At 31.2% G+C, this 15,409-nt stretch overlaps 1 protein-coding gene across 1 annotated transcript in view; it reads right to left on the minus strand.

The window, feature by feature from the left end:
• Nucleotides 1–4,037: 4,037 nt before the first annotated feature.
• Nucleotides 4,038–15,409, minus strand: part of LOC106459790 (dual specificity testis-specific protein kinase 2-like) — a 68,060-nt gene continuing 56,688 nt past the window's right edge. The window contains exons 8-12 of the mRNA XM_013919450.2: nt 15,073–15,156; nt 12,499–12,585; nt 12,039–12,210; nt 7,758–8,940; nt 4,038–6,775 (exon numbers count right to left, since the gene is read on the minus strand). Coding sequence (XP_013774904.1) covers nt 6,766–6,775; nt 7,758–8,940; nt 12,039–12,210; nt 12,499–12,585; nt 15,073–15,156 — 1,536 coding nt within the window. The 3' untranslated portion in view covers nt 4,038–6,765. The remainder of the gene's footprint in view (nt 6,776–7,757; nt 8,941–12,038; nt 12,211–12,498; nt 12,586–15,072; nt 15,157–15,409) is intronic.

A 15,409-nucleotide genomic window follows, 5' to 3' on the forward strand; every position in this document is an offset into this window, starting at 1 on the left:
ATAACAAACGTCTCACGTGCTCGACTTCAACAATACTCAATTACACACTCTCTGACTGCAGTTCAATTACTCATTCTCTTCTTGCCGTCGCTTCTTGGCGGCTTATATATACAAGACTACCACATATCTAGTAAATGCTAGGGCATTCATGAAGGAACAGGATATTTCTAGAAACAGGTGGCGTGATACTAGTCACGTGACCTCACTGACGCAACACTACGTTTAAAATAATAACACGTAAGACATGTTCCACAACTTCGTATTAAAACATGTTTTCATAACATAATATACAGAGGTGTTGAGGTAAACATGATCAATGTTTCCGTATTTTGTAACGTCATCCATACTTAAAAAAAAAAACATTTAAAATATTATATGTAGGTGTGTAATATAATTATAAAAGCAAAGCGAGAGGTAAGCATGTAACATTGTTCAATACCGTATATTGTTGTACTTTGTGTGTTTCCAGTGCATACAACACAGGACGATAGAAATCACAGATTTGTTGTTGTTATTTACATCTTAATTTATTCATTAAGGATTTCAAATCAGAAGCGTGTAAAAATAGTTTCAAATCTATCTGAAAACAAGAGAAAAAAATTCCTAAGTAAATTTTATCAAGAATATTAATCCATATTCATTTTCAATGCTTCACCAGATTTCAGCGTTCAAACTGTAGCTTTTAAAATTCTTGTTAAGGATGAATAAATAGCATTTCAGATACGCTTTCTCTCACTGTTCAGCTCAATTCACAGGTTCTGGTATTGAAAGAAATACTTCTTGGTCAGTCAAAAGTTATTTGAAATTCGTGCAAAACTACACTAAGATTATCTTTTCTAGCCGTCCTTTATTTTGAAGTGATAGGTTAGTTAGAGGAAAGGCAGCTAGCTAACAAAACTCACTTGGATTACTCTTGCCAGCCTTAAAAGTGGTATTTGACTGACACTTTTATAATACACCCCACGATCCCAAAGTGCAGAGCACGTTTTTCTTGTGGTAAGGGGACGCAAAGCACGAATCTCAGGTCCACAGTCCGACACGTTAACCACTGGTTTGAGTTCGGCTACAGCTGTCAAAAGACATACCTGAAATATCATTTTACACATCTCTGGTCTGAAAACTGTAATGGGAAACTGAAGATAGTGACAAAGATGATAAATCCGCATTCCAATGACGCATATTACACCGGATTGGTTTGTAATTCTTCGTCAGCTTTTGGCATTCAAATTGTAATTTTAAAGTTTAATACTAGTTCGATTTTTATTTTCTCGTTTGACTTGCATTCCAACAATGTTTCCACAACTTAATAAAAAAAGAAGACACGACGAATTTCAGAGAAAATAAAGTTAAGTTTAAATAAACATTAACCTTTACACCAGCTTATCTTCGATACTTAATTTCTAGAGTATTTCATCCCTTGTTCTACAACACCATAAACAGTTCGTCAGATAAATATATCTATTTCTTTTTACAGTGAAACTTTATTCTGATAGATGTGATACTTTCTTCACTTTTGGCGATTAGGCCTATAAACAGTATCACTAACTCTTCTGATATATAAACAGTTCGATTTCGAGAGAAGAAAAAAAAAGCGCTTATACACGCACGTACACAGGAAGGGTTCGACCGAACCCCTATTTTTATGATGTAAAAAAGATGATGCTTATATAGTTATAGCGCATCTACTTATCGTATTTAACGTTTTCTATATTCTCCACATTCTTCTGATGAAGCATTAGCATTTTTTTGGCTTGAAATAGTCGCATGCCCCCAGACCCCCGTAGAATTTGCATGCTGATTGTGCTTCGCACAAGATGTGTTTGCTTTTGATTTCACTAATTAGAAGCCTCCTTTCAAACATTCTGCGTAGGAGCCCGTTATGCTAAAAAACAACTACTGATTATCTCAACAACCCTTCAGCGAACTTAACATGAAGTATCTAAAGTTCAACTTGATACAAGGTTCGTGTGTTTTTTACCTTTACTATGCGAAACAAAATATGCTGCTACACGGAAAAGCTAATTTGGTAACATTTTTATCACCGACTTGGCTGACGAAGGACAGCTGATACTCCTACAGTTTAGTTTTTAAATGATCATGATATGAATTTTGTTATCCATTCAGATCATTGCTCTATAGCCAGGCACTGTATAAACTATACTCTCTTTCGATGCATGCTTTGTTACACTACAGGGGCTCTCTATACTCTGCCCACGGCGGATATATAAATCTGATCTTTAGCGTTAAGTTTTAAGATTAACCGCTGAGTCTCCGGAGGGTTCTATGCATGAAACAAACTTGGTAACAAAAAAATGAGTAAAGCTGAAAGATTAGGTCTGTAATTAGTGATAAGTTACATCTTTTAATAATGATTACCAACTGCAGAATTGAGCTATTCGTATCTTTATCCCCAATATTCAGAGTGAGTTACGGATGACTAAGAGTAAGAAAAATGTTGTATATTTGAAATTCGAACTATAACATAGTTTGATGTGCTCGTACTCAATTTCGAGTTAAGTTTTACATGTTTTTTCATCTCGAAGCGGTATACTATTCAACCTAGCACAAGTTTCGACTGGAATATTTTTAGGTTAACTGTAATGCAGAAAACAAATTTATGTGACAAATCATCAAAAAGAGGCTTACTTTCCACCAGTCTTTTTTTTTGGGGGGGGGGGGAGGGTGCTTGTTGACACCTCTCCACCCATTAAGTCTCTAAGAATCTTAGCTCCAATCTAGTCTCATTCTTCCGATGATGTGTGTGTGTATGTGAATTTAATTGATTTGTTTACTTTGTAATTACGCACAAAGCTACACAATGGGCTATCTGTGCTCTGCCCACCACGGGTATCGAAACCCGGATTCTAGCGTTGTAAGTCCGCAGACATACCGCTGTGCCACTGGGGGGGCTTTTAATTTATTTATATTATAATTTTATTTTTTTCTATTTAATTGATATATATATTTACTTATTCTATTTTTTAATTTTTGATTCCATTTTCATTATTTTTTTCACCATGCCTCTCAATTAAATCCTTTTCTGTGAACGAATGTTTGTTTGTTATGAATTTTGCGCAAAGCTACATGAGGCTATCTGCGCTAGCCGTCCCTAATTTAGCAGTGTAAGACTAGAGGGAAGGGAGCTAGTCATCACCACCAACCGCCAACTCTTTTACCAACGAATAGTAGGATTGACCGTCACATTATAATGCCCCCACGGCTAAAAGGGCGAGCACGTTTGGTGTTAACTAGGATTCGAACTCGCAGATTGCGAGTCGAGCGCCCTAACCACCCGCCCATGCCAGGCTCGAACGAATGAAGAGAAACCTTCTTTCTGAACACCTCTCGGGTTCGAGTCTTCGGATTTATACCGAAATTCCTACCATGTTCAAAGCTCAACGAGTAACCTGATTGATAACGTGCCCTGTCCCTTTTTCCCGTTAACATTCTTGTTTCGTTTCTTACTTATAATAATAAGTTGGACTGCAATTTACCAGACACCACTTAAGAAAAAAGACGATTAAAAATACGAAAGGCACTTCCAATGTGTTGCTGTCCCGTAGAGACAAATTTCTTGGGAGTTGATTTTCGGTTTGACAAAAATTATTATTATTCTATGAAAATACAAACGACGAAGCGTTCAAATTTCGTGAAAATTTTTTTACTTCTTTCACTCAATCTTATGAAGGAATAGATTTATGAATGTCCTTGAATTGGATTAAATTGTCTGGCTTCCAATAATTTTCATAAACGTAAAGTCGAGATGTACCACAAAAGTAAGCAAATCGGTTTTATTAAAAAACCTGTACAAAAACATTTTTTTCAAAATAATTAATAACTGTTTTGCTGCACCATCCTAGCTTCTGAAAACGATGATTATATACCTTATGTTTAATTTTAATTTTTTCCGCAGAAGAGGTATATGATTTGATGAGAATCAACACTTTTTTATGCAATAAACCTTAATCACTTCAGTTTTACATTTGGTTTTCTTTGTGTAGTTTTGTATAAGTACTTTGGAGCAAACAAGACAAGTCTATGATAAAAATTTTTTATTAAATTCATGGAAGATCTGAGGTTACATTTCATGCAACTAGTTTACCAGCAATCTCTCTGTTAGTCAGCAAGCATAGAATTTGTACCTCTGAGTTCAGAAGAAGAAGCTGCAGAAACATTCAGACTTGTTTTAAAGCAGTAAGTTCTTCCAATCTCTTTTAAGAAGTGAACGTTCTGATTTAACACAGATAAAACAAAGTATCAAAGACATTATTCACAATATTAAGTAAACAGAAAGCAAATATGCTATATCTAATACACTAGTTCATAAATCAAGTATCTTAACTTCAACTCAAAATCATAATTCTTATTTGTAGCATCACAGAAAACTAATCTACCTCATTTTCATATTCTAAAAGCAAACCATATTTAAAAGCTTTAAACTCGTTTTACAGCTCCTGAAATAAATACCATAACTTTTTGTATCAGCTATTTTGCAGACATTTTCAGTATCACACACTGCTTCAGAAAAAACAAACACATTTTAATGTAACAGGAAAAATGTCAGTATGACTAGAGCTTCTAAAAACTAGAAATTTTATTTGTTGTATTTGTAACGATCTTCTTCAAGCTGTATTTTGATTGACTTTGTCTTCTGAAGTTTAAAAAATGTCCTCAATTTTAATTTATTTTTTTGTATTTTACAAAATTACTAACCTGTCTAAGGAAGCTTACTTCAGTGTAAAATGTCAAGTGTTTCAATTTGAAGATTTCTATGTTTATAAGCTAATTGGTGAAATAATTATTAGAATGCTTTACAAGTTTTGAATTTTACTTATAGATCTATACAATAAAAGTAAGATTGTTTTAGATCTGCAAGTAAGCCAAGACAATTCTTATTTGGTCATTTACAAAAGCTTCAACCACATTTTTAGTATTTATACAAGAAAAACAATTTTTCATAGTGAGGTCACACTGTTATAAAAGCAAAATTGTCTGTCTTTGGTAATTGAGTCTAAAGCTGATTTTTAAAAATTGATGAAAGAGTTTATAAATATAATTTTCTGATACTAATTTTATTAATGAGAAAAAAAAATTAAATACTACATACATTCAATTAATTCCAGCCTCAATAATAATAAACCAACTTCAATATTAATAATCATAATTAGCATTTTTTTTTTAAATCAAAACATCTACTGTTTTAAAATGCTTGAAAGTAAGTGTACAGCTTTCCAAATTTTCTAACAGTATAAAAGAAATATGAAAGTAACTTCCTTCTCTAACAGATAATGAGAAAGCTGGTAAACTAGGTAAACCAACAACATCATGAATACCTGGATTCTGTCAATAACTTACAAACTCTGTACAAGATTAACTTGAGAATATATTATTCTACTTGATAAAACACTTTTCATACATGTATACATATTTTAGATGGGGTTTTAAAATACATACTGCGGATACTTTTCACAACAAATCTTTCAAACTGACCAATGGAGGGTCATAATGAGCAACTTTTTAGAAGGCCACTCTGTTCAAATGACAAGTGAAAGTGGTAAGGATGCTAACTGTATGTAAGAAAGACCACCACATGGCAAGAAAATAGTTAGATTTGAGACATTAAGTTTTTAGAAATTAAAGTTTTTTTACAAAAAGAATATGGATAGAGTTAACAAACCAAATACTACCTGCTTCAACAAGACATGATTATTTGAGAAAACTGAAAAATAACTTGGATGAAAAATAGGAGCACTCTAATAACAGAGAAAAACTAAGATATTTTCTATTTAATAAGTGCTTAATGGAAGATTAAATAAAAATAATTAAGGTATCAAAGTCATGAATAAGTTTACTGCAAGGGTCACAGAATACTGCAAACATTCCAAATGAATGGGACTTTTGTAGAAACCATTCTCTTCTCTTCTTTTAAACATCAACATATAATATACGGTCATAAAACATTATCTAGAATATATTTAAAACTGCCTTAAATTAACTGATTCTTTTCATTGGAGTGTTCCTATATTTCACCCATAAAGTTCATTCTGCAACTCGATTAAGTTTCAAGTCCCATTTTGTTCCAGTTGCTTCAACTAGTCAACATGTTGTTGCTGCAGGTACTTTCTATTTTTGCAAGAAATCCATAAATTTGTGAACCAAATCTGAATTTGCTTAAAAATCGACTTAACTGTCTCACATTCATTCATTGAGAATTATTATTATAAGCTAAAACAAGTACTGCACTACAGACAGCTATTAGTTTGAGTTCTTCAATGGACAAGTTCTGTACCACTTTGTAAATTCAACAGCAACGAGCCCTTAAGGTACAGCAAAGTGCATTGAAGATTTCCATCAAAGTGCCCAATAATACATTACATATAAAAAAAGAAGCCAATCAAAGAAAACAAATGGCATCCAATTTAAATTATAGAAAATTTCAAAACAGCTTATAACACTTTGACAAGCTTGTCTAAAGTTTAACTCAAGAAATATCAATACTGAAATTTGCATCATGAATTTAGCAATTTAAACATATTTTTTGCTGAGCTAAGACTACACAGCCAACTCATCTAAAATTCTACTCATAAGCTTGAGTTGATAAAATTAATAGTTCATAATGATAAGCTCTCTCACTCAAAACTTCACTGTAGCATACTGCCTATGACATCCAAGTTTTTTAAAACTCGGTAAATTCAGAATATTAAATATCTTTACTAGTTACAAGATCTACAAGCTTTCCTTCATCTTCTTTTTGTTTTTCTTTTCTTAATCTAGCCTATAAAAGAAAAAAATATATATTTTGAGATTTGCAACTTATAACTATCATTGCAATTTCTGCATTAACAGAAATAACTTGCACATAAACCAAATAACCTACGAAATGCATATCAACCTGCACAATACCAAGATATCAGATAGATAAATATGATCAATACAATTTATTTCTACTCTACTTGAAGTTTTTAATTAACATATCTTTAGTATCTGGAAAATAAAAACTATATTAGTAAAAACACTTGACCTGATACAAAAACTGTGAATACATAATGAACCTATATTTGTCATCAAAGGATTAAGAAATTATACATAATGAACCCATGTATATCATCAAATGGTTAAGAAACCACACAAAATTGTGCTAAGACTAAAATTATATGTTACATTAGGCACACACACACATACATGCAAAAAAAAGGTTCATGTATAGAAAACAGAACATAATATTATTCTCCATAAACACACACACATATACAAAAAAAAAAGCTTCATGTATACAGAACAAAACATAATACTATTCTCCATAAACAAAAAAAAACAACATAAAATCTAACATTTAAGACTAGAATTATGTAAAACACCATTTTATGCCTGCACAAATATTCATTTCTAAAAGCCACTGGATTATTAGTAATGAGACGTTCAAAGTTGGGAAAAAAATTTATGAATAATGATTTTATTTTCTATTTACTGAGATTGTAGGAACTTAGAATAGCGAATGCAATACCTTTTTATAAAAGTTAAGAACATTGTAATCATAAGGTTTTTTGGCAGAAGAGGAGTACAACTTAATAAAAACTTCAGTAAAAAAATCAAGCCCAATAACACAGTATAAAATATTCACAAAATCTGTTTAGAAAAACATAATACTATGTGCCCATTATACTTTGTCTATTATAACTAAAACATTTCCACCCTACTAATAACAAATTGCCCCAATAATACTACAACAACATTAAGGATTAAAAGTATTTTCAAACCTTTCTTTATGTTCCTCTGCTGTCTTGAGAAACTTGGCTGTCCTTCCAGGTTGAAGCAGCCTTCCATTACCAAACAGGAAAGTATCAGAATGAGGTTGTTCAATCACTGTTTCACGATCTTTTGTCCCTTCTCTAACAAAAAAATTTTGACTAGGCAACTTTGGCCAGTTTTTGAAGTCAACAGACTCACAGCTAGAGGGCTTTAGCTCATTACGTATCAATATACTTTTAGTAAGATGGCTGGTGTTTAATGTTGGGTCATCCTCTGTAACAGAGTCCCTTTCATGCACACTCAATTCTTCTAAACTGGATTCCACATTATTTCTCACATTTAGCAACACCATTTCTGTTGCCTGCTGTGAACAAGGGACATTACAGTAACAGCCAGAGTCATCTGAGTGGTAGGAAGATGGCCTTTTCCTTCCCAGAGCTGCTTGACTAGAATCTTTCTCAGAAATGAAACAGCTTCCTGACCTTCCTTCCTCTTCAAAACAACAAGAATACTGTTCACTGCCCTCCCATGATCCATTTGATTTGAAATGTGTACAGGAACTATGTACTTTGGCACTGGAAAAAATCTGATTGTGTTGCAAGAGTGGTGATAAAGTGGAAACTGAACTAAATGACACAAAGCCAACATTCTCATTTTCTTCTTCACTCTTCTCACAGCATATTGAATTGTTTTGGACGGAACTTGATACTACAAGTCTGGTCTCAGCTGGTGGTTCCGGAGAAAGAGAGTTAGGTGATTCAGGTAGGTGGCTGTCTGATTTACAGCTAGAAATATGTCTCAATGTCTGCTGCAGTAATGTTGGAGAAGGAGCTTGAGAATGGACAGAAAGTCTTTGAAGTCCTGTGGACAGAGACACCTTTGCTGAGGACAAAGACTCTTCTGGACTGATTGGGCTTGAAGGAGGAGTTGGTGCTCCTGAGGGAGATGGAAGGTCATAAGAACAGCTGGGGGACAAAATTGCTGGCTGTTCCACAATCTTCTTTTGTCCCTTAAAAAGAAAATGTGTATTGAAAGGATTCTGTGAGTTGCTATTGGGGACATAATGGGGGTCATCTTTTGACATTACATCCCCAATGTCTTTTGGAGTCACAGGAGGGGCCCTGATTTTACGAGGAGTTTCAACCGGTATCAGCTGTTGGTTGTCTTCACACCAGCTTCTCCGGTTACTGACTAAGTAAAATAATCAGAACAGGAAAGACGTCTTAAAACATAGTTTTCTCAGTACTCATCTTATAAACTCAATACCTGAATGACAAAAATAATCTTATGAAACTAAAGTTACTTATCCTAATATCAAAACTTTCACATATCTTCAACTGGTAGTTTTGTACTTTGTATAACTATATAAACAAAAATGATAAAAGTTAAAATTTTCTTATTTATTGAACACAAAAAAGGAATAATCTTTACCATATTACATAAACAATATATTGTTACACAGAAAAGAAAATATAAGGATATCTTGTTAAACTGAAAAAGTACACATACTTTCTTTTTACAAAGAAAAGAAATACAGAGAGTATATGCTATACAGAGAAAGTATGTCCTTATCTCGCAATAAGATATATAATACAAATGTATTATGTAAACTAAAACATGACATTTTTAACTTCTTACAATGACAAAAAAAAATCCAAACCTTCATTCTAACACAAAAAAGGGTACAGGAGTAACTTGTTGAAAAAAAAAAGGAATTGTTGCACCGAAGGAGAGATTCATTTCTTTCTTTATCTTGTTACAAAAATATGGACACCATATTATTCATAAAAGGGTACATTTTAATTTTTGAAGGTCAAATATTCACATAATTTGGAGACATAAGAGATGTTACTTTCACCTGCTGATAGTCCATGGTTTGTATATCTATTTTTCATTAATGAACTACAACTGCTAGGCCTAACCTGCTCTCAAAGCTTTTTATCTGCTTTACACATCTTTTAAAGTATTGTTTAAACATACTATTTGCCATATTTCATTGACATAACCTATATAATTCTGAATCTATCAATATTTTCAAGACTTTCTACAAACAAATCATGCAATTTTCTGTTACCGTAAATTGGTCCTAAATGAGTAACTCTCATCTCTTTACTCTCAAGTTCTCATATCAATCCAAACTATATAAATTTTTTACGATTTACAAAGAATTTTAAATATATTCAACTGTATTCTACAAAATAACACCACAACATTACAACAAAAAATGCTAAAACCCCAAATTATATCCAAGTTGACCTGTTTCACTCTAAGCCTAAGAACCTTACATTCTCTTTTCTCTTCTGGTAAAAAAAATCATTCACAATAATTGGCTCATTAGAGAGATTACTCCTACAATATTTGAAATGATTTGTAATTCACAAGTAATCTATTTGGATGAGACCATTAGCCTAAAATTGTGCAATTTTTTCTGCTAACTAAAAGCATCTAAGGCAATGATTTTATTGTTAGGCGAAACTGTTACTTCGAACTATACTAGGTAAGAGTCTAAGACTGTGATTTTATTTCATTGGTAGACAAAAAAATATGTCTAAACTTATGATATAATTAAATAAGCTAGTATTTCCTGCTCTTTTTAACTCTCTGTATATGGATTCAATCATTTTTACTGATCTTGTAACCACGAAACTATACATACTATAACGCTGAATTTACTATCATATCTTTATGAAATTTGACCAGCTTTTACTAAACATTACAACTAATATACATACAAGATTTTTTAATAAGTACTTTTACTAAACATCTGTATGTGAATTCACAAAGCCTTTATTTAGTTATTCTGAGTGAAAGACTACAGTTTTCATATTTCATTTTCACAAACCCTAGAACCTCCTAGATAAATATCAAGTTTTTTTTTTTCTGGTAAAGTTTTATGTTTTATCACTTATTTTCTCTAACCTAACATTAAATGTTGCAAAATCATTCCTATCAAAAGTTGAAAAATATGAAATAAAAATTATTGGTTTTTCTATAATGATATTGCAGACTGTAAAAGACAATTTCAATTATTTATCATAAGCTATCTCAGGCTAACAGTTAACATCTGTTTTCATTAAATTTAATTGTTTTTTTACTCTTTCAACCATCTCTAACTAGCATAACAAAGCAATAAATCACCTGGGAAGAGCTTAGTGCAAATTACAGTAAACAAAGTATCAAGTTACATCATGTATTGCCTGTCATGTACACATTGATCAAGGAGAAATCTTATTTAATATCTTAATATTTAAATTTCTTATCTAACCTCACAAATTTCTAATTTTTACATTTTAGTTATTTTGTTAAAAAATATAACAATAAAAAATATACATAAAAATGAAAAATGTAGCACCTACTTTAGCCTTAAGGCCTTTTGCAATTGTGGGTGTGTGGTTTAGTAAGCCTATTTTTTTCCCTCACTGTGTTGGTTGTCAAAAGTAATTCTTGTAATTATTGTAGAACACAAAAAAATTCATCAAACACTGGCTTTCTAATAACCCATAAATAGATTTTAAAAAAATTAATTACTTCTCAGAGAATTGGCTTTAGTCCAAACCTGTTAAGCTATCAAAGTGAATTATCAGCTTTCACCATTAAACCAAAATGGAGAATCATATGATTTAATTAGTGTAAAAATTGTTCCTTCTATTGATTATAAACATGTTCAATAACCATGCAGCCAGAGAGGGTTATAGACATTTCTTGAAAGACAGAGGAGATGGGAAAAGTGTGTCAATGCGGGCTGGACAAATAGTGATAGAGGTTGAAGTTTTATAGTTTGACTTGTCAATATCTGTAGCATGTGTTTGTCATTGGTTGAACAATCTGAAGTTCTTGTAAGGGAAAAGAAAAAAATCTATAAATGAGTAACAGTGCCACCAAGTCATGTTATTCTGAGGGGTGCAGATTGATAATTTATTTGAATACATTCTTTAAAAATTAAGAAATTAAAAACTTGGATAATATAAAAATTTATAAACTATGATTTGCTGTTAAATTTATTAATGTACATAGATAGAAGTAGTTTAACTAAATTTTGAATGTTACTCTTTGAAAAGGTTATGGCATATGAACTTTAATCTTCCCACATATCCATATTTAAAAATGTGTATCATTCTGCAAAATATTAATTTCTCAAAAAATTTATAACCAATGAACATACTAAGAAACAAGAAGGTTACTGAAAAAAAAACTATATAGCTTTGTGTACATTACTATACACAATTCACTCAAAATGTAAAAAAAGAAACAAAGACTTAAATACATAGTTAAGATTAAACAGTTCTCACAGATGGCTTGGACACTTCTGTAGCTTTCTGTTTCATCTTCATCCCGTTCACCCCCAGGAGGAGCCTGCTTGGCTCTATATGATACACCATTAAGTTGAGGTTTTTCAGAATAAACCATCGTTTCCAACTCTTCAGTTATTGCTTTGAATGATGGACGATATTTAGGGTCAATCTATGCATAAAATAAGTTCAAAAATAAAACATAATTAAACTTAGTTCTTTACTAATTAACAATGGCAAAGTGAAATAAAACTAAATACAATAGTTTTTACAAAATACATGGTTCCTTAGACTTACAAGACAGGAAAACAATTTTTGTGACAAATAATGGAAATCTGGCAAGATACAGTATTTTTCACAGTTTTTATCGCTAGTTCTTTAAAACTGGTCATTGAACTAGGAAATAACAAACACAGGCTTTTAAGAAAACCAACCAAAACAGTACATAATTCATACTCACCCTGCAACAGTGTAATGCTAATTTTAAAAAATCCGGAGGACAGTCTGGGCACATCTTGCTGAAAGCCTTATAGTCTACACCAAAGTTCTAAAATTAGTAGAGAAAAAAGTATATATGTGTCTTTTAAAAAGTAGCAACAGTTAAACAATCTTGTGTGTATATGTCTCTAAGAGTAAAACATAGTTCTTTCTCGTTCAATTCCTTCTCAACTTATTGTATCATCTTATGGTGAGATGTAAAAATGGAATAGCTTACTGTTACACAACACAAAAATACAAAAGATACTCTCGAACTACAATAAGATTCTTTTAGATTATACTATTTTATATACCATTTAAAATAACAGTTACAAATATTTCACATTCACAGATATTGTATAAAGTCCTAAAACTGAAATATTGCAAAAATTAATATGCAACAGTTAGTAATTTTAGTCTCTAAGCTTAATCTCAATCATCATCAGTTTTACATATAGTTAACTAGTTGAATGGTAGGTTTTTACAAGCAGTTTGTAAACAACATTTACAATACATAATAGATGTTGCTGAACAAAGTATAGAATGTTACATATGCATGCCATAATTAATAAACTTTTCTTATTCACTGAAAATATATTTATCTACCTATCTGTAATAACAAATTTTCTTTAAAAAAACTTCATTCAAAATAATAAACAGACATTTACTGTCACTCTGAACAAGCAAAACAAAAATATTACTTACACCTTGAACATTGACCTGGGATTTGACACAATTTCAAGTCTGTATTACTTCTATGTTCCTTTTCTTTTACATACACAAGCTTCTAAATTACAGTTTAAAACTATTGCACAGTCTTATATACAACTATGATTTCCAATGACTCTGATTATTTAGGGTGTTTAGTGAATATGTCAGATTATTATTGGTTTTTTTTAAATGATAATTCAAACACAATAAATAATTCAGGGAACAGAGACACAGATGAATTCATCAAGAACAGCATGATAGATAAGCATGACTGACTGTTCTGATAATGTAACAGATTAGCAAGACTGATTTACTCCTGATAATGTGACAGATTCATGTGACTGATTTAGTCCTGATAATGTGACAAATTCACGTGACTGATTTAGTCCTGATAATGTGACAAATTCACGTGACTGATTTAGTCCTGATAATGTGACAAATTCACGTGACTGATTTAGTCCTGATAATGTGACAAATTCACGTGACTGATTTATTCCTGATAATGTGACAAATTCACGTGACTGATTTATTCCTGATAATGTGACAAATTCACGTGACTGATTTAGTCCTGATAATGTGACAGATTCACGTGACTGATTTAGTCCTGGTAATGTGACAGATTCACATGACTGATTTAGTCCTGGTAATGTGACAGATTCACGTGACTGATTTAGTCCTGATAATGTGACAGATTCACATGACTGACTGTTCTGATAATGTAACAGATTAGCAAGACTGATTTAGTCCTGATAATGTGACAGATTCACATGACTAACTTAGCCCTGGTGATGTGACAGATTCATGTGACTGATTTAGTCCTGATAATGTGACAGATTCACATGACTGATTTAGTCCTGATAAAGTGACAGATTCACATGACTAACTTAGACCCTGGTGATGTATTAATATATTGTCTTTTAAAAACAAATTTCATATAATAACCACTGATATCATATCAAATTTATTTATACAAAAACATGTGTATATAAACTGTTCAGATAAGTGCATATCAAATTCATATATATATAAACATATGTACATATAAACTGTTAAGATAAGTGTATATCAAATTCATATATACATAAACATATGTACATATAAACTGTTCAGATAAGTGTATATCAAATTCATATATACATAAACATATGTACATATAAACTGTTCAGATAAGCGTATATCAAATTCATATATACATAAACATAAGTACATATAAACTGTTCAGATAAGCGTATATCAGATTCATATATACATAAACATAAGTACATATAAACTGTTCAGATAAGCGTATATCAAATTAATATATACATAAACATATGTTCATATAAACTGTTCAGATAAGTGTATATCAAATTCATATATACATAAACATATGTACATATAAACTGTTCAGATAAGCGTATATCAAATTGATATATACATAAACATAAGTACATATAAACTGTTCAGATAAGCGTATATCAAATTCATATATACATAAACATAAGTACATATAAACTGTTCAGATAAGCGTATATCAAATTCATATATACATAAACATATGTACATATAAACTGTTCAGATAAGTGTATATCAAATTAATATATACATAAACATATGTTCATATAAACTGTTCAGATAAGCGTATATCAAATTCATATATACATAAACATATGTACATATAAACTGTTCAGATAAGTGTATATCATTTAAGTGAATAAATGATTTGAAAAATCTCTTCAATGATAAATTTAAGAACTTACAAATAATTACAAAACAAAATTTTCAAATGCATTTTATTAAATTGATTAAACTCTCAGCACAGATTGATGACACTTCACACGTTATATAAAAATAAAAATTTATTTACCTCAGTCCTTGGCAAAATATCGGGGTCTGCTTCAATTCTAGCAATTAACTCACACAGAATGATTCCATATGAGAAAATATCAGCCTGCAGAAAGCACAAGCATTATAGTGTTAGCTTAAATCAAACATTTAAAACTAACAACTGATAACAATATGACCAGTAACTAAAATTAAAGAATGCTGTATTCAAATACAATGTATTTTAAAATTTACTTATTTAAAGTTTTCTTCCCTAGTGTTGCATGAACCTGCCTGTAACTTAAAAACTATTATAATTACTATGGTTTGCTGTGCATCACCTGAAAGATGAGATTGGGGGCAATCTTTTAATAGAAGTG

This window comes from Limulus polyphemus, unplaced genomic scaffold (genome assembly GCF_000517525.1).
Source record: "Limulus polyphemus unplaced genomic scaffold, Limulus_polyphemus-2.1.2 Scaffold661, whole genome shotgun sequence".
Lineage (NCBI taxonomy): Eukaryota > Metazoa > Arthropoda > Merostomata > Xiphosura > Limulidae > Limulus > Limulus polyphemus.